This window comes from Aotus nancymaae, unplaced genomic scaffold (assembly GCF_030222135.1).
Source record: "Aotus nancymaae isolate 86718 unplaced genomic scaffold, 86718_ANA_hifiasm-v0.15.2.pri h1tg000003l, whole genome shotgun sequence".
Taxonomy (NCBI): Eukaryota; Metazoa; Chordata; class Mammalia; order Primates; family Aotidae; genus Aotus; species Aotus nancymaae.
In genome coordinates, this window is record NW_026988414.1 from 9392246 (window position 1) to 9410680 (window position 18435).

The window sequence follows — 18435 nt, forward strand, 5'->3', positions numbered from 1 at the left end:
TGTGTTGGTAAGTCGCTTAACTTTCTGTGGCAACCAGGTCACCCACTTCTTCTGTGATATCACTCCCCTGCTGCAGCTCTCCTGTACCCGACCAGTGGTCAATGAAATGCTGATATTCACTGAGGGTGTAGCTGTGGTGGTCAGCCCCTTCTTCTTCATTTTGGGTTCTTATGCCTGCATTGGTGTTACAATAACCCACATGCACTCAGTTGCTGCCCTGCGCAAAGCTCTGTCCACTTGTGGCTCCCACATCCTGGTTGTGCTGCTCCTGTATGGCTCTGTGATCCGCATGTACCTCCGACCATCCTCCAGCTACAACTTGTACCAGGATCGCCAAGTAGCCGTCTTCTATACAGTAGTTACCCCTATGCTAAATCCACTAATCTACAGCCTCAGGAACCAGGAGGTTAAAGGAGCTCTTCTAAGGCTTTTTAGGAAGCTCTGCTTCTCAGAAAACTTTCAACCTTGTTCCCAAGCAAACAGGGAATGGCGGCACATCTCCTAATATCAAGGAGTTAAGATCTAACTTGAAAATGCCTCAAATAGATGGGGTATTACCCTTAAAAATTGATGTGAGTCACATTTCTGGTTGAATCCCTTTTGGTTGGATTTGGGAAGAAGCAAGATAAATGGTTCCGCTCCCTGTTGTCTGATGTAGAATCTCATTACATCTAAACTGAAAAGATAAATATATATATATATGTATATTATATATACATATATTTTTTTTAAAATTGTACTTTAGGTTCTGGGGCACATGTGCAGATCATGCAGGATTGTTGCATAGGTACACACATGGCAACGTGGTTTTCTGCCTCCTTCCCCCGTCACCTACATCTGGCATTTCTCCCCATGTTATCTCTCCCCAACCTCCCCACTCCCCCGCTGTCCCTCCCTTGGCGCCCTCAACAGATCCCAGTGTGTGATGCTCCCCTCCCTGTGTCCATGTGTTCTCATTGTTCAACACCCACCTATGAGTGAGAACATGTGGTGTTTGATTTTCTGTTCTTGTGTTAGTTTGCTGAGAATGATGGTTTCCAGATTCATCCATGTCCCTACAAAGGACACAAACTCATCGTTACTGAAAAGATATTTTTAAATCACCAAGCCTAAACCTGTAATCTTTAGGTCCAATATGGAGCATGGATGACTACTAAGCAAAATGATAAGAAATCATTATGGTTTGCTTAGCTTTGATCATTTTAGTAATGGCAGGGCATGCACTATCTTCCAGAGAGAAGTCAAAGTGAGTTACAATACCATTACACAGATGAATGAGTTCTGAATAAATCATGGAATAGCCTGAGCCTCTCTTAAAATTGTAATGTTTTTAGTCTTGTATTTCAACAACTTCTTACTCACAGTAATAGTAATCAGCTCAATATTTCTAGTGACTGAATTATTTCATCTGTATCTTTTTGTCATCCCAGAAGAAATAGCATAGGTTACTAATAATAGAGAGTGAAGAAGAGTCTGCACAGTGGTGCTAATACGAGGAGCAGTTAGTCAGATTAGGGTTGCATAGGAGGTCAAACTGTTTGAATGTACTGATGTTTTAGATGTAATGTGTAAGGGGAAAAGAATAATAATGCATTGTGAAAACATGTGGAATCAGGTTTTTATGCCATTTCTTTATATATGGAAGACTGTGGATGGTAGAGAATGTACAGATTTGGTTGAGGGGAAAATTTAATAACTCTCTGTTGACCATGTTAATTTTTTGATATGTATTAGATATCTAAATGGAAATGTTTTCTAGATAGTTGAACATAATCCTTGAGGCTCATGGAGAGAAATGTCAGAATATAGAAATGTCAGAGGTAACAAAAGGTTGACAATCCTTGAAGCCATGGAACTGGATAAAATCAGCTAGTAAGGGAATATAGAAAAGAGAAGAGAACTATAGGCAGAGCCCTGAGATGAGTAAGCATGCCAACATTCAGAGTCTGGAAGAGGAGATAGCAAAGAAAACTGAGATGTATCCCATGGTAGGAAGAAAGGAGGAAAGTCTGGCAAGTCTGAATTCTAAAAAAGAGTATTTCCAGGGTGGAGGACTGGTCATTCTATCACATATAGTTGAGAGGTCATTAATGAGAACAGATAATTAATTAGTAGGTTTGGCAAAGTGTAAATTATGGAAACTTTGATAAGAACAGTTAAGTGAAGTATTAGGAGAAATACTGCAATTATAGTCATTTTGTGATAAAATTGCAAAAGAGGAAGTAGAGGTTGTGATAATAGACACTTTTTAAAAATAATACTTTAGGTTCTGGGATACATGTACAGAATGTGTAGGTTTGTTACATAGGTATACATGTGCCATGGTGATTTTCTGCACCCATCAACCTGTCATCTACATTAGGTATTTTTCCTAATGCTATCTCTCTCCTAGACCCCCATGCCCCATAGGGCCCTGGTGTGTGATGTTCCCCTCCCTGTGTTGTCATTGTTCAACTCCCACTTATGAATGAGAACATGTGGTTTGGTTTTCTGTTCTTGTGTTAGTTTGCTGAAAATGGTGGTTTCCAGCTTCATCCATGTCCCTGCAAAGGACATGAACTCATCCCTTTTTATGGCTACATAGTATTCCCCGGTATATATGTGCCACATTTTCTTTATCCAGTCTATCATTGTTGGGCATTTGGGTTGGTTCCAAGTCTTTGCTATTGTGAATAGTGCTGCAATAAACATACGTGTGCATGTGTCTTTGTAGTAGAATGATTTATAATCCTTTGGGTATATATCTAGTAATGGGATTGGGTTTGACATACATAATAGATGTTATCCATCATATAAACAGAATCAATGACAAAAACCACATGATCATCTCAATAGATGCAGAAAAAGCCTTCAATAAAATTCACCCCTTATGCTAAAATCACTCAATAAACTAGGTATTGATGGAATGTATCCCAAAATAATAAGAACTATTTATGACAAACCCACAATAGCATACTTAATGGGAAAAAGCTGGAAGCATTCCCTTTGAAAACCAAGGCAACACAAGGATGCCCTCTCTCACCACGCCTATTCAATATAGTATTGGAAGTTCTAGCCAAAGCAATTAGGCAAGAAAAAAAATAATAAAGGGCATTCAGTTAGGAAAAGAAGAAGTCAAACTCTCCCTATTTGCAGATGACATGATCATATGTTTTAGAAGACCCCATCATCTCAGCCCAAAACCTCCTTAAGCTGTTAAGCAACTTTGGCAAAGTCTCAGGATACAAAATCAATGTGCAGAAATCACAGGCATTCCTATACACCAATAACAGACAGAGAGCCAAATCAAGAGCGAACTCCCATTTACAATTGCTACAAAGAGAATAAAATACCTAGGAATACAACTAACAAAGGAGGTAAAAGATCTCTTCAAGGAGAACTACAAACCACTGATCAAGGAAATAAGAGAGGACACAAACAGATGGAAAAATATTCCATGCTCATGGTTAGGAAGAATCAATATTGTGAAAATGGCCATACTGCCCAAAGTAATTTATAGATTCAATGCTATCCCCATCAAACTACCATTGACCTTCTTCACAGAACTGGAAAACACCACTTTAAACTTCATGTGGAACCAAAAGAGAGCCCACATAGCCAAGTCAATGCTAAGCAAAAAGAACAAAGCTGGAGGCATCATGCTACCTGACTTCAAACTATACTACAAGGCTACAGTGATCAAAACAGCATGGCACTGGTACCAAAACAGAGATATAGACCAATGGAACAGAACAGAGGACTCAGAAGCAATGCTACACATCTATAATCATCTGATCTTTGACAAACCTGACAAAAACAAGCAATGGGGAAAGGATTCCCTATTTAATAAATGGTGTTGGGAAAACTGGCTAGCCATATGCAGAAAACCAAAACTGGACCCCTTCTTTACACCTTAGTCAAAAATTAACTCTGGATGAATTAAAGACTTAAACTCATAAAAATCCTAGAAGAATCTCTGGGACACAGCAACAGCATTCAGGACATAGGCATGGTTAAAGAGTTCATAACTAAAACACCAAAAGCAATGGCAAGAAAAGCCAAAATTGACAAATGGGATCTAATTAAAATAAAGAGCTTCTGCACAGCCAAAGAAACTCTCATGAGAGTGAACAGGCAGCCTACAGAATAGGAGAAAATTTTTGCAATCTATCCATCTGACAAAGGACTAATAGCCAGAATCTACTAGGAACCTAAACAAGTTTACAAGAAGAAAACAAAGAACCCCATCAAAAAGTGGGCAAAGGATATGAACAGGCACTTTTCAAAAGAAGACATTTACGCGGCCAAGAAACATATTTTAAAAAGCTCATAATCACTGGTCATTAGAGAAATGTAAATTAAAACCACAATGAGATACTATCTCATGCCAGTTAGAGTGGTGATCATTAAAAAGTCAGGAGACAAGATGCTGGAGAGGATGTGGAGAAATAGGAATGCTTTTCAACTGTTGGTGGGAGTGTAAATTAGCTCAACCATTGTGGAAGAAGACAGTGTGGCAATTCCCCAAGGATCTAGAAATAGAAATACTATTTGACCCAGCAATCCTATTTATAATCCAAAGGATTATAAATCATTCTACTATAAAGACACATGCACATGTATGTTTATTGCAGCACCATTCACAATAGCAAAGACTTGGAACCAACCCAAATGCCCAACAATGATAGACTGGATAAAGAAAATGTGACATATATACACCATGGAATACTATGTAGCCATAAAAAAGATGAGTTCGTGTCCTTTGTAGGGACATGGATGAAGCTGGAAACCATCATTTTCAGCAAACTAACACAGGAACAGAAAACCAAACAGAGCATGTCCTCACTCATAAGTGGAAGTTGAACAATGAGAACATATGGGAACAGGGAGGGGAACATCACACACGGGGGCCTATTGGGGGGCAGTGAGGGACAAGAGGAGGGATAGCATTAGGAGAAATACCTAATATAGATGACTAGTTGATGAGTGCAGCAAACCACCATGGCACATGTACACCTATGTAACAAACCTGCACATTCTGCATATGTATCCGAGAACTTAAAGTATAATAATAATAATGAAAAGTAAAAAGTCATCACTACAAAGTTTTATTGGCTGGATTCTTATATCAGCTCTATCTAGCAAAAGTAATCTTGTTCCAGGAAGTCTTGTGAGAAAGGCTAAGAAGACTTTAGTTCCAGGTAACAACTATTTACTGAATTAGCCAAATTAGTGGCCAGCATAAATTATGAGATGCTATCAACTTGTTGATACCATCAATTTTATACTACTCCTTCTAAGGCCGATCATGGTGGCTCATGCCTGTAATCCCAGCACTTTGGGAGGCTGAGGTGGATGGAAAAAAATAATAATAAAATGTGTTATATACACATGATGGAATATTCTTCATCTTTAAGAACGAAGGAAATTCTGTGATATGTGGTAACATTGATAAAACTTGAGGGTATCATGATAAATGAAATAAGACCTTCACAGAAAGACAAATGCTGCACGGTTTCACTCATATGTGAACTCTAACAAAGTTGAACTTATAGAAGCACAGAGTGGAACAGTGGTTGCTAGAGGTTAGGGGAAAAATAAAAAAGGAGGAGTTATTAATCAGTGGGTATAAGGGACTTATTTATTCTTGAATATGAGTATAAAATCAGTGTTTAAGTGTAGAAGGCTATAAATTAATATGACACACATTTTACCCCTAGGTTCATTTTGTGATCTGTCTGTGTTCTGTAGCTCTGTGCCAGCAGATTGTACTTAGCTCATCCTTGAAACAGCGGCTACAACATCAGAGCTTAGGTTGGTGCAGAAATAGAGAGATAAGAAAAATATGTGAAGGAAAAGAGAGAAGGTAGACTGAGAATCTGAACAGATAGACATTGAGAGATAAACTATGTTTTTAAAAAACTGAATATCTGAAGAAGTGTTTTGCTTTTGAAAGCTTGGACTTTGGTGTTACACTGATCCTGGCTGTCTAGGGCAGGTGGCAGCTCCCTTCTGAAAGGTCCTCCAGGTCCAAGCTCCTCCACTGTGGTTCTCTGCCATTCCTTGCATGTATGGTTGAACCTGGGTTATCAAGACCATATCATATTAAAGCCTGAGGAAGAGGAGGTAATCATAGGGAAAACAATTTCCTTTTAAGCAAGTGAAATGAAAGTTACTTTCATACCCATGCCCCTGGTGGAAACTTAGTCACATGACCACATCTGGCTTCAACAGAGGGTGCGAAATAAAGTCTAGATGTGTCCAGTTTACACCTTGAGAATCTTATACTTGACAGAGGAGGAACAAATAGATAATGGGAGGAAGAATAAATAGATGATGGGAACAATTTAAAGCCTTTGCAAGAAACCTTTCTACTTTTAGCCTAGGCAGAGTATTCCTTTCTGTCACCACCAAGTCTCTGAACTACTCAGCTTTGTGTGCTCTCTCTGAATAACCTCCAACTCCAGGCTCTGTGGTTTTTCAGATCCTTCTCTGGTTATTCTTCACAGAAGTCTTTCTGTAGGTCAGATGACCGCCCCCCCCCCACCGCCCTTTCTTAATGCTGCCATATCACTGTAAGCTCTCTCTAGAACCTTGATACTCAAAGTATGGTCCATGGACTAGCAGCGTCAGCATTGCCTGGGAGCTTTATATAAATGCCCAGTCTCAGCCTCCCTCCCTTTCCTAGATAACTGATCAAAATATGTAGTTTAAAATGACCCCCCTGTGACTTATGCCCACATTAAAGTCTGAAAAGCATTGTTTTTAGATGATACAAATATCAGGATGCTTTATTTAAATTAAATAAAAATGTTTAATTAATTAAAGTTGGGCTGATTGATTTCCACCTCCCCCAACATGTTGAAAGTGGCACAGGAGAGTACTCACTTTTCCATTTTTCACTGAGGCATGAATGATGCTGCTCCAAATAACAACTTTATCTGTAGAAATATCTACCCTTAGTTTGGAGGAAGGTAGAGGAGGCTATTCATACCACCCAGAACTGACTAGCATCACTAGCTACACAAAGAAATAACCCACTGTACTCATCTGCTTCTAGTCTTTTTAACTGACTCCACCTGATTCTGATTATTAACCATTGCTATGATATGAATATATCCCATAAAATTCATGTGTTGGAAACTTAATCCCTAATGCAACAGTGTTGGGAGGTGGGGCTTTTTGGGAGATGTTTAGGTCATGAGGACTCTACCCCCATGAGTAGATTAATTCCATTATAAAAGGGCTTGACAAAGAAAGCTCATCCTTTTTTCCTCCGTCCATTCTCTTCTGCTGAGTGAGAACACAGTGTTCCTCTTCTCCAGAGGATGCAGCATTAAGGTACCATCTTGGAAGCAGAGAACAGCCCCTACCAGAAAGCCAAACCTGCTGATATCTACATCTTGCACTTTACAGCCTCCAGAATTGTGAGAATTAAATTTCTGTTTCTTATAAATTACCCCACAAACTACAGATTCAGTGCTGTTCCTAACAAAGGACCAACTGCATTTTTCACAGAATTACAAAAAATTATTCTAAAATTAATATGGAACAAAAGAAGAGCAAATTGCTGAAGCAGTCTTAAGCAAAAGGAACTAGAGGTATCACATTACCTGATTTCAAGCTATATTACCAGGTTACAGTAACCAAAATCACATAGTACTGGTCCAAAAACACATAGACCAATGGAACAGATTAGAGAACCCACATACCTACAAACATCTGACCTTCAATGAAGTTAATAAAAATAAGCAACTGGGAAAGAATTCCCTATTCAATAAATGGTGCTGGGATAACCGGCTAGCCATATGCAGAGAATTGAACCTGGACCCTGACCTTTCACTATATATAAAAATTAATTTGAAATGGATTAAACAGTTAAATGTTAAGACTTCAAACTATAAAAGTCCTAGAAGACAACGTAGGACATACTCTTCTTGACACTGGCCTTTGGCCAAGTCCCAAAAGCAACTGCAATGAAAACAAAAATAGACAAGTGGGACCTAATTAAATGAAAGAGCTTCTGCACAATAAAAGAAACTATCAACATAACAGACAACCTACAGAATGAGAGAAGATATTCACAAACTGCATTAAGCAAAGGCCTAATATCCAGAATCTATAGGGAACTTAAATCAACAAACAAAAAACCTAATAACCCCATTTAAAAATGGACGAAGAACATGAACAGACACTTCTCAAAAGAAGACATGCAAGTGGCTAACAAGCATATGAAAAAAATGATCCACATCACTAATCATCAGAGAAATGCAAATCAAAACCATAATAAGATGCCGTCCCATACCAGTAAGAATAGCTATTATTAAAAACTCAGAAATATAAATTTGTCCAGCTACTATGGAAAGGAGTCTGGAGATTTTAAAAAGAAAACAGAGCTACCATTTGATCCATCAATCCTATTACTGGGTATATACCCAAAGGAATATAAATCGGTCTACCATAAAGACACATACATGACAGTACTATTCACAATAGCAAAGACATGGAATCAACCAGTGGATTGGATAAAGAAAAGTGGTATATCGCATTAGAGAAATGCAAATCAAAACCACAGGAGATACCATCTCATGCCAGTTAGAATAGCGATCATTAAAAAATCTGGAGACAACAGATGCTGGTGAGGATGTGGAGAAAAAGGAACACTTTTACACTGTTGGTGGGAGTGTAAATTAGTTCAACCATTGGGCAAGACAGTGTGGCAATTCCTCAAGGATCTAGAAATAGAAATTCCATTTGACCCAGCAATCCCATTACTGGGTATATACCCAAAGGATTATAAATCATTCTATTATAAAGACACATGCACATGTATGTTCATTGTGGCACTGTTTACGATAGCAAAGACCTGGAACCAACCCAAATGCCCATAAATAATAGACTGGATAAAGAAAATGTGACACATATACACCATGGAATACTATGCAGCAAAAAATGACGAGTTCTTGTCCTTTGTAGAGATATGGATGAATCTGGAAACCATCATTCTCAGCAAACTGACACAAGAACAGAAAACCAAACACCGCATGTTTTCACACATAGGTGGGTGATGAACTATAAGAACTTGGGCACAGGGAAGGGAACAACACTCACAGGGCTAGGTGAGGGGGTGGAGGGGAGGTGCGGAGGGGATAACACCAGGAGAAATGCCTGATGTAGGTGACAGGCTGGGGGGGATGGAGACAGCAAACCACCATGGCATGTATGTACCTATGCAACAAGGCTGTGCACATGTACCCCAGAGTCCAAAGTGGGGAGGAGGAGGAGGAGGAGGAGTGGGAGGAGGAGGAGGAAGAAAGAAAGAAAGAAAGAAAGAAGGAAGGAAGGAAGGAAGGAAAGAAAGAAAGAAGGAAGGAAGGAAATCTGTTACATATACACCATGGAATACTATGTAGCCATTAAAAAGAATGAAATCGTGTTCTTTGCAGCAACATGGATGGAGCTGGAGGCCATAATCCTAAGCAAATTATTGCAGGAACAGAAAACCAAATACCATATGTTCTCAATTATAACTGGTAGCTAAGCATTGAGCACATAGAGATGTAAATATGGGGACAATAGACACTGGAGATTACTTGACAGTGAAGATGGGGGTGGGTTACAAAACTACCTTTTGGGCACCACGCTCACTACCAGAGTGATAGGATCCATACTCCAAACCTCTGTGTCATGCAATATTTTCATTGAACAAATCTGCACATGTACCCCCATATCTAAATAAAAGTCAAAAAATACCACAATAAAAAATAAAAAGTAATACAAATGAGAAAATGAAGAGAAAGTTTCATAGAGTAAACATTGTGGCTACAGAAAAAGCACATTCAGTCATGCTGGTGTGGGGAGTTGGAGTGGTGGTCAGATGAAGCTTTGTAACTGGGGTGGCCATAGAATTTATTGTCCAAACCGACACACTTTAGGGAGCTAAAGGGGGCAGTATTTGTAATTACACTGACACAACAGGCATAAGTAGCTCTTTTGTGCAACCATATGATCTCCCAGGAAGTATCCACCTGAAAGAGATCCAAATGAAACAGTTCTGAAGTCAAAGGGAAAATGCTATAGGGCTTTGTTGAAGGTGATATAGAGTAGTAGTTAAGGAGATGGACTCTGGAGTCAGAGTTAGATTTCCAGCATTGTCATTACTTGTTGTGCGATCTTAGACAAATTATTTAATGACTGTCTGCCTCAGTAAGGAAAGGAGAAACAGTACCTATAGTTAAGGGTTGTTGTCAGGACTTAATGAAGAAAATATATGGAAAGCATTCATAGGAGTGACCAGCTGATAGTAAGTACATATATGTATATTCAATTGTTATTATTGGTGTTGTCAGTAACATAAAGATGAAAAGATAAGAAGAGAAAAGGGCAAAGATCTGCCAGGTAAAGAACCAGATATCTATATGTAATTAGAGGCTACCAATGACATGAAACTAATTTGCCTAATTCTTGGCAAACTAATTTGCCAGGAACTAATTTGCCCAATTCTTTTTATTGACTGCACAGCAATTCATAGAATACATGTATTGTATCAGTTGGAATTTCCTTCAAAGTACTGCATAAGAAACAATCCAAAATCTCAGTGGCTTATATCAACAGATATTTATCACTCAAAAGTCTGCAGGTTGAAAGGGAAGTCTGGGTCAAGTTCAGGTCTGCTCTCATTCTGTATTTCTTATTCTGTGACCTAGTGTAAAGGGTCACAGCTGCATGGGCTGAGCTTTTCTCATGATGAAATTCACAGCTCAAGAAAGCAAATGACCAAACTCTTCTAAGCTTTGATTGCAAGGAGTATTTGGTATGATTGTTCACAAGTGCTGCTAAAGCAAGTCCATTGTCAATGGGATGGAGACTTCTGCCTGCAGGAAGCCATGGCAAGGACTTGTAGTAGATAATACTATCTACCTAACTACCAAACACAATTAACCAGGCTCCCATTAGTATATATGAAGATTCTAATTTTCACTATCAGAAACAATTGTGTACTGAACATAAAATGTGTATGCATATTCTTATATATAATGTATATTCATTCATTGTATATATTCATTCTATGAGATGAATTCTAGAAGAAGGGCATCATCTAAATAAATATTTTTTTATAGAATTGCCCAATTGCTTTTTAAAACATTGTATTCATTTCCTCTTCTGCCCATCTCTCCATCCTAAGAAAGTTCTTTAATGGGACTGGAGAAATTCTTAGAAGAGGCCACAGTGCTAAGAGATGGGATTCTTCAGATGGTAAAGGATAAAGGGGATCAGTATTGGGACTGCCACCTAGAGGTGGGCCCTGGAAGCAGAAAACATAAAGGAAGCAGTGGGGTATAGAAGGAAAATACTGGGATGTAAAATATTTTCTGCCAAGTGTGAAGAACCAGAGTTAACTAATCAAAAGTTGGTATTAATCCTTTGTTATTATCATTTATAAGTGTCAGGGCTCCCTTTACCTTGGAAGAATTTATTCTCCTGATGCAACAAAAATTTAGGGAATGTGGCTTCTCAAGTCTACTTCAGTGGTATGAATTTTGACTAAGACTTATATATAGGCTATATGAAATCCTATTATGTTACACAATATTGCCACAATGTTAGCTCCTTCTCCACTCAGTGTCAGAACCACTTGTATCCTATAAGAGAAACTTTATCCAGACAGTTAAAACTTTATCCAGACTGGGCTAAATTAGTCAGCACTTGCAACTCTGACCCACGTTTGGGAGGCCCCTCTCACATTTTCCATTTGATCCTTCACCCATGAGACTGAAGAATCAACATTTTATTTATTTTAGGTTCAGGGGATACATGTGCAGGCTTGTCACATGGGTAAATCGCATGTCATGAGGGTTTGATGTGCAGATTATTTCATCCCTGAGGTGATGTGCATAGTAAGTAGCCAATAGGTAGTTTTTCAATCCTCACCCACCTTCCACACTTCAACCTCAAGTTTGCCCTGGTGTCTATTTTTTCCTTCTCTGTGTTCCTGTGTATTCAATGTTTAGCTCCCACTTATAAGTGAGAACATGCTGTATTTGGTTTTCTTTTCCTGCATTAATTTGCTTAGGATAACAGTCTCCGGCTGCATCCATGTTGCTGCAAAGGACATGATTTCATTCTTTTTAATGCCTACATAGTATTCCATAATGGATATGTACCACATTTTCTTTACCCATCCACTGTCGATAGACATTTAGGTTGATTTTATGTCTTTGCTATTGCGAATAGTTCTGTGATGAACATACATGGTCATGTGTCTTTATGGTAGAGTGATTTCTATTCCTTTGGGTATGTACTCAATAATATGATTGCTGGGTTGAATGGTACTTCTGTTTTAAGTTCTTTGAGAAATTACCACACCACTTTCCACCATGGCTGAACTAATTTATATTCCCACCAGCATTATATAAGCATTTCTTTTTCTCTACAACTTCACCAGAATTGGTTTTTTTGACTTTTATTTATTTATATATATACTTCTTTGAGATGAAGTGTTGCTCTGTCACCCAGGCTAGAATGCAGTGGCATGATCTTGGCTCACTGCAACCTCTGCCTCCCAGGTTCAAGCGATTCTCCTGCCTCAGCCTCCTGAGTAGCTGGGATTACAGGAGCCTGCCACCATGCCCGGCTAATTTTTGTATTTTTAGTAGAAACTGGGTTTCCCCATGTTGGCCAGGCTGGTCTCGGAACTCCTGACCTCAGATGATCCACCTGCCTCAGCCTCCCAAAGTGCTAGGATTACAGGCATGAGCTACTGCACCTGGCCATTTTTTGACTTTTAAATGACAGCCCTTCTGACTGGTGTGATACGGTATCTCACTGTGGCTTTGATTTGCATTTCTCTGATGATTAGTGGTGATGAGTTCTTTTCCATATGTTTGCTGGTTGCTTGTATTTCTTCTTTTGAGATGTGTCTGTTCATGTCTTTTGCCTATTTTTAAATGTACCTGTTTTTTGCTTGTTGAATTGTTTCAGCACTTTATGGATTCTGGATATTAGACCTGTGTCAGATGCATCGTTTGTGAATTTTTTCTCCCGTTCTATAGATAGTCTGTTTACTCTGTTTCTCTTGCTGTGCATAGGTCTTTAGTTTCATTAGGTCCTAATAGTAAATTTCTGTTTTTATTGCAATTGCTTTTGAGGACTTAGTCATAAATTATTTCCCAAGTCCCATGTCCAGGATGGTGTTTCTGAAGTTTTTTTCTAGGGTTCTTATAGTTGGAGGTATTATATTTAAATCTTTAATCTATCTTGAGTTAATTTTTGTATATGAGGAAAAGTAGAAATCCAGTTTTGGTCTTCTGCCTATGGCTAGCCAGCTATCCCAGCATCATTTATTGAATAGAAAGCTTTTCCCCATTGCCTGTTATTATTCTGAGTTCTCTATTCTGTTCCAATGCTCTGTGGAACAGAAGCATTGGTACCAGGACCATGCTGTTTTGGTTGTTGTAGCCTTGTAGTATAGTTTCAAGTTGGGCAGTGTGATGCTTCTGGCTTTGTTCTTGTTGCTTAGGATTGCTTTGGCTATTTGGGCTCTTTTTTCATTCCATATGAATTTTAGATTAGATTTTTCTAATTATGTGAAAAATGTCATTGGTAGTTTAACAGGAATAGCAATGAATCTATAAATTTCTTTGGGCAGTATGGCCTTTTAACAATATTGAAGAATCAACATTTTAACAGACTCTTGGCACTTGAACCTGTTCTTCATGCCCAGCATTGATTGGTCAGAAGACAAACCAATGTGAACCTATTATTAGACCAGTTCCACATATCAACTACAGAAGAGATTAGGAACATACTGAGGCAAAAGGAGTTTAATTTATCCCTGAGTAGTGCAGGTAAAGCAGATTAAGAAAAATGCAAATTGGCGAGCATGATAGTGCCTCATTCTGGAGCATCTATAACTTCTGACCCCAAAGAATAGACATTATCATGTTCCTCTTCTTATATTGGAATAGTTACCCCATTTCACATGACTTCTCTAAACTTATAGAAAATAAAAGCACCAATATTGCTCTCCTAGTTTTCCTGGCAGCTACAGGATGTGTTGGCGACCAAATTCTTGACCAGTCAGATGCACCACCTTATTTTGAATGTAGACATAGTAGTGAAAAGAATAAAAAATGGACAGTTCTTTCTGGAGGTGGTAATAACAAGTTTATAGACCTCCAAGAACTATGCCCAGTGACTACTGCTGGTAGTGTAGGAGGAGGTACAAGCTGCAGTGAATAGAGTTTGGTGGCTACAGTGGTTTCCTCATCAGACTAGTTCTGACATATGATTTTCACTGCGGTTCTAATGATACTACCTTTATTATTCTTGTCTGTTTTTCTTGAGTCTAGTTCCCTAGGCTTGGAAATGCATGCGCTCCACACATCTTTTCAAGAAACTCATTTCCTCCATGCATAAGCCAGAATCAGTTTCTATTGCCTACATCTAAGAACTCTGAGAGTTACAACCCTAGTGCTTAATTGCAGAAAACACTGTCAATTATAGTTAAAGAAATGTTACTGTTTTACACTAAGTATATGGTGGTTTCTTTTTGTTTTATGTACTTTGTATTTAATAGATTTCTCTGGGCAATATCCAATGAGAAGATATATGATATATACCTAATTTAGATATTTCTGGAAAGTTCTAAAGAAAGCAGATCTGTGAGGCACAACATTATTTCTCCAGAATCATAGGTAAAACTCTGAACTGTGTTTTGGGGTTTTATCTAAAGAAAAGAGTCTGTATTCTGCTCATCCATTTCATGAAGGCTCCCTTGACATCCCCATTCCTCAGGCTATAGATGAAGGGGTTCAGCATGGGAGTCACCACTGTGTACATGAGTGTTACGATGCGACCCTTGGTCACTGAATAACCGGAAAGGGGCCGGAAGTAGACCCAACTGAGGGTGCCATAGAAGATGGCCACCACAGTGAGGTGGGAGCCGCAGGTAGAAAAGGCTTTCCACTTGTCCTTGGCTGAGGGCATCCGGAGGACCACCAAAATGATGCAGGCATAGGAGGCAGTAATGAAAGCCAGAGCTCCACTGACAACAACAACACCTTCTGTGTGAATCATCAGGGTGTTGAGGTAGGTGCTGGTGCAGGAGAGCTTCATCAGAGCATAGAGGTCACAGAAGAAGTGGGGGATTCTGTTATCTGCACAGAAGATCAGTCGGCCCATGAGAAAGGTGTGCAGCAGGGCATGAAGGTGGGAGAGGGCATGGCACATGACCACCATTTTCACACACAGCATTCTAGTCAGGATCATAGGGTAGTGGAAAGGGTGGCAGATGGCGATGTACCTGTCATAGGCCATCATGGCCAGGATGAAGTTTTCCATGGCTGCAAAGCAAATGAAGAAATAAGTCTGGGCTAAGCAGCCTGTGTAGGAAATTACCTTTGTAGGGGAGAAAATATTCTGCAGCATCTTGGGGACCGTGGCAGAGGTGAAGCAGATGTCTGTGAAGGCCAAGTTACTGAGGAAGATGTACATGGGGATGTGGAGGCGTGGAGCAGAGAGAATCAGTGTGATGATGGACAAGTTGCCAGAAATGTTGATTGTGTACATGAGTAGAAAAAGAAGGAAGAGTGGGATTTGCTCTTCTGGGTGGCTGGAAATGCCCAAGAGAACAAAATGGGACACACTGGTCCAGTTGCTACTGTCCATCTGTTGACATAAGAACAAAAAGAATTATTTCTCTAGACTTGGACATATGAGCAGGCTGTTTAGTCACTGTTGTGTCTCAGTAGCGCTGATAAAGGGATTAAGTGCTTGTTACTTTTCCAAAATAATAGGATTTTTCATTAACATCATCATTATTAAAAGTACTGGTAAAAAATGCAATTACTTTTGCACCAACCTAATATCACTGTAGCTAACATTTACAGAACATTTACCTTAAACCGGGGACTTTTCTGTATTATCACATTTGAATCAATGACTCTATGAGGCCATAATCAATGACTCTATGAGCATTACTACTGCTACTATTATTATTATTATTTCACTGTTACAAATTGGAAAATTTAAGTAAATAAAGAGCAAAATATGAATTTAAGTCACATTTATCTGGTGTCAAAGGTTATACTATTAGCCACTATATAACATAACTCCCCAGATTAAAACTAAGCCATCTTATTCATGGTAATAAGATCAGTTGATGAGCTGTATAACCAAGGAATCTGCCTGCTGAAAGGGTAGTCAAAGGTCATTTTCACTTTGGGGGACACATACTCTTGCTGATACTCAGAGACTTCTCAGTACATAGATAATGGTTTTAGGAAAATAATTTTTTACATCATCAGTTTCCACATTTCTCTTTTCTAAAGTCTTCTCAGCTTTAAGATATCACCTATGCATAATCTTGTCTCCCATGTAACAAATACAAACTAAATGGTAATATAATTGATGTTGATTTTGACTTATTTTAGTAATAAGTAATACTCATTTCTAGATATATGAACTAAAAAAAGGCCTACTAGATGCCTTTATTAAAATCTTACTATTTAGATATAACAATTATTTTCAGTTTGTGATTATTACCATGTAAAATTACCATTTTTGTAGATCAAAATAGGTGAACATTGGCAACTTAATATAATTAAAACTAACAACTACATAGTTTTGGTCAGTTTTTTGCTAGTAATAATTGTGATAATAACTCAATGTAGATGATTTTTCATAATTATTTTAATACAAACTTTCATGGCCATAAGAAATTTTTAAAAACTTTTATTTTTTACTGTGAAAAGTAATACAGGTGATTATAAGAGACTTTTTGTGAAAAGTCATATAGGTGATTATAAGAGACTTTCCAGCATAAAAATGTATTACAACAGGATAAAATTCGTATAGGAGAAGAATGGAAATGCATGTTTAAATGGAGAAGAAATGATGTAAAATGTACAACTTTTAAGGATGACTTTGTTCTTGCATTTTAAAAATAAATGATGTGATTATCAAATCATTCTGTGTTTAGATGCCACTGGATGCATTTAAGAAATAATGTAAAGTTTTGTTTTAAAGGTACAATACTCCCTGTATTATATACTTAGAGCTATTTGAACATCAAGTGAATAATTTTATATGCCAGTTTTTAAAAGTGCATGGGTCTTAATTAAAGCATATATGAGCACAAACTATAAACCCATTGAAAACTATAAACCCATTGATTAAGAACTTGACCCAACTTCTCAATCAATGTTCAATCTCTTTTTATAGGATCCTGGGGAAATGAACATTCTTTCTCCTCTTGAATGCTTTTAGTGGCAGGAAGCTCTAGTTGTCAGAATTTTTTTTTTTACAGGAGAAGCTAAAGTATGATTGCCTCTCATTTCTGTCTTGCAGAATGAGGTTGGTCCTATAGGATCTCACACTACAAGCCTGTTATTCTTCGCCATGAAAGCCCTTGAGAAGTCTAAACGTGTAGCACTGTGCAGTGGTTAAAAGCCCTGCCTTCATTTTCTCATCTGTCAAATGGGGATTTTAATAGTTTATTACACTTGAAGTTGTTACAAGGATTAAATGAGAGTACCTGGCCCCTGGAAAGTATTCAGTAAATACTGGCAATTTTTTCTTTCATTTTTTTTCAGTCTTGTTAAACATAGAGTCTCCAGGTTTTTCTACCATCCAGGTCTCTCTACTGTGAAGCTGTTCACTTTGTCTCTGTCCTTAAAATGTCATTTCCATAACTAAGCAATATTCAGTGAATCTGGTTTTTCATCACAGGCTAGTCATAATTATTTTGGTCATAAATAATAATCTTTTGAGGTGGGGATCAGAGTTGGCAGTCCACAAATAAAATGTGTTTATAGCTATAAGAATTCTTTTTTTTCTTTTGAGATGGAGTTTCACTGTTATTGACCAGGCTGGAGTGCAATGGTGCGATCCCGGCTCACCGCAACCTCCACCTCTCAGGTTCAAGTGATTCTCCTGCCTCAGCCTCCCAAGTAGCTTAGATTACAGGCATGTGCCACCATGCCCAACTAATTTTTTTGTTTCTTTTTGGTTTTTGATTTTTGTTTTTTTTTTTTAGTGGAGATGAGATTTCTCCATGTTGGTCAGGCTGGTCTTGAACTCCCAACCTCAAGTGATCTGCCCACCTCAGTCTCCCAAAGTGCTGGAATTACAGGTGTGAGCCACCACGCCTGGCTAGCTATAAGAATTCTTAAACTTTGCAATTTGTTTGTTGGGAGGAAAAAGTGCCAGCAGTTAAGAACTGTTTCTGTGTAAGGCACTTTTACACGTATCTCAGACAATCCTTATAGCAATCCCAGTATGTGTCTACCTGTGTGTCTTAGTCACAATCACTTGTCCTATTCCATATACAAGAATACCAAGGCTAAAGGAAGTGAAGTGATTCGCTCAGTATAACTTAGTAGTAAATGGTGGCTGGACTTCACCCTTATGTCTGGATACCTCTAGTGCTCATACATGCCTGACTGCCCATTTCCC

The 18435-nt window shown here is 38.4% G+C and overlaps 1 protein-coding gene and 1 long non-coding RNA gene across 2 annotated transcripts in view; one reads left to right on the forward strand and one right to left on the reverse strand.

The window, feature by feature from the left end:
* Positions 1–18435, forward strand: part of LOC135274785 (uncharacterized) — an 84847-nt gene that overhangs the window by 23245 nt on the left and 43167 nt on the right. The gene's annotated exons all lie outside the window — the stretch shown is intronic.
* On the reverse strand, positions 14704–15648 carry LOC105721232 (olfactory receptor 1Q1). The gene has a single exon (XM_012458195.2). The coding sequence runs from the start codon at positions 15646–15648 to the stop codon at positions 14704–14706; it is 945 nt and encodes a 314-aa protein (XP_012313618.2).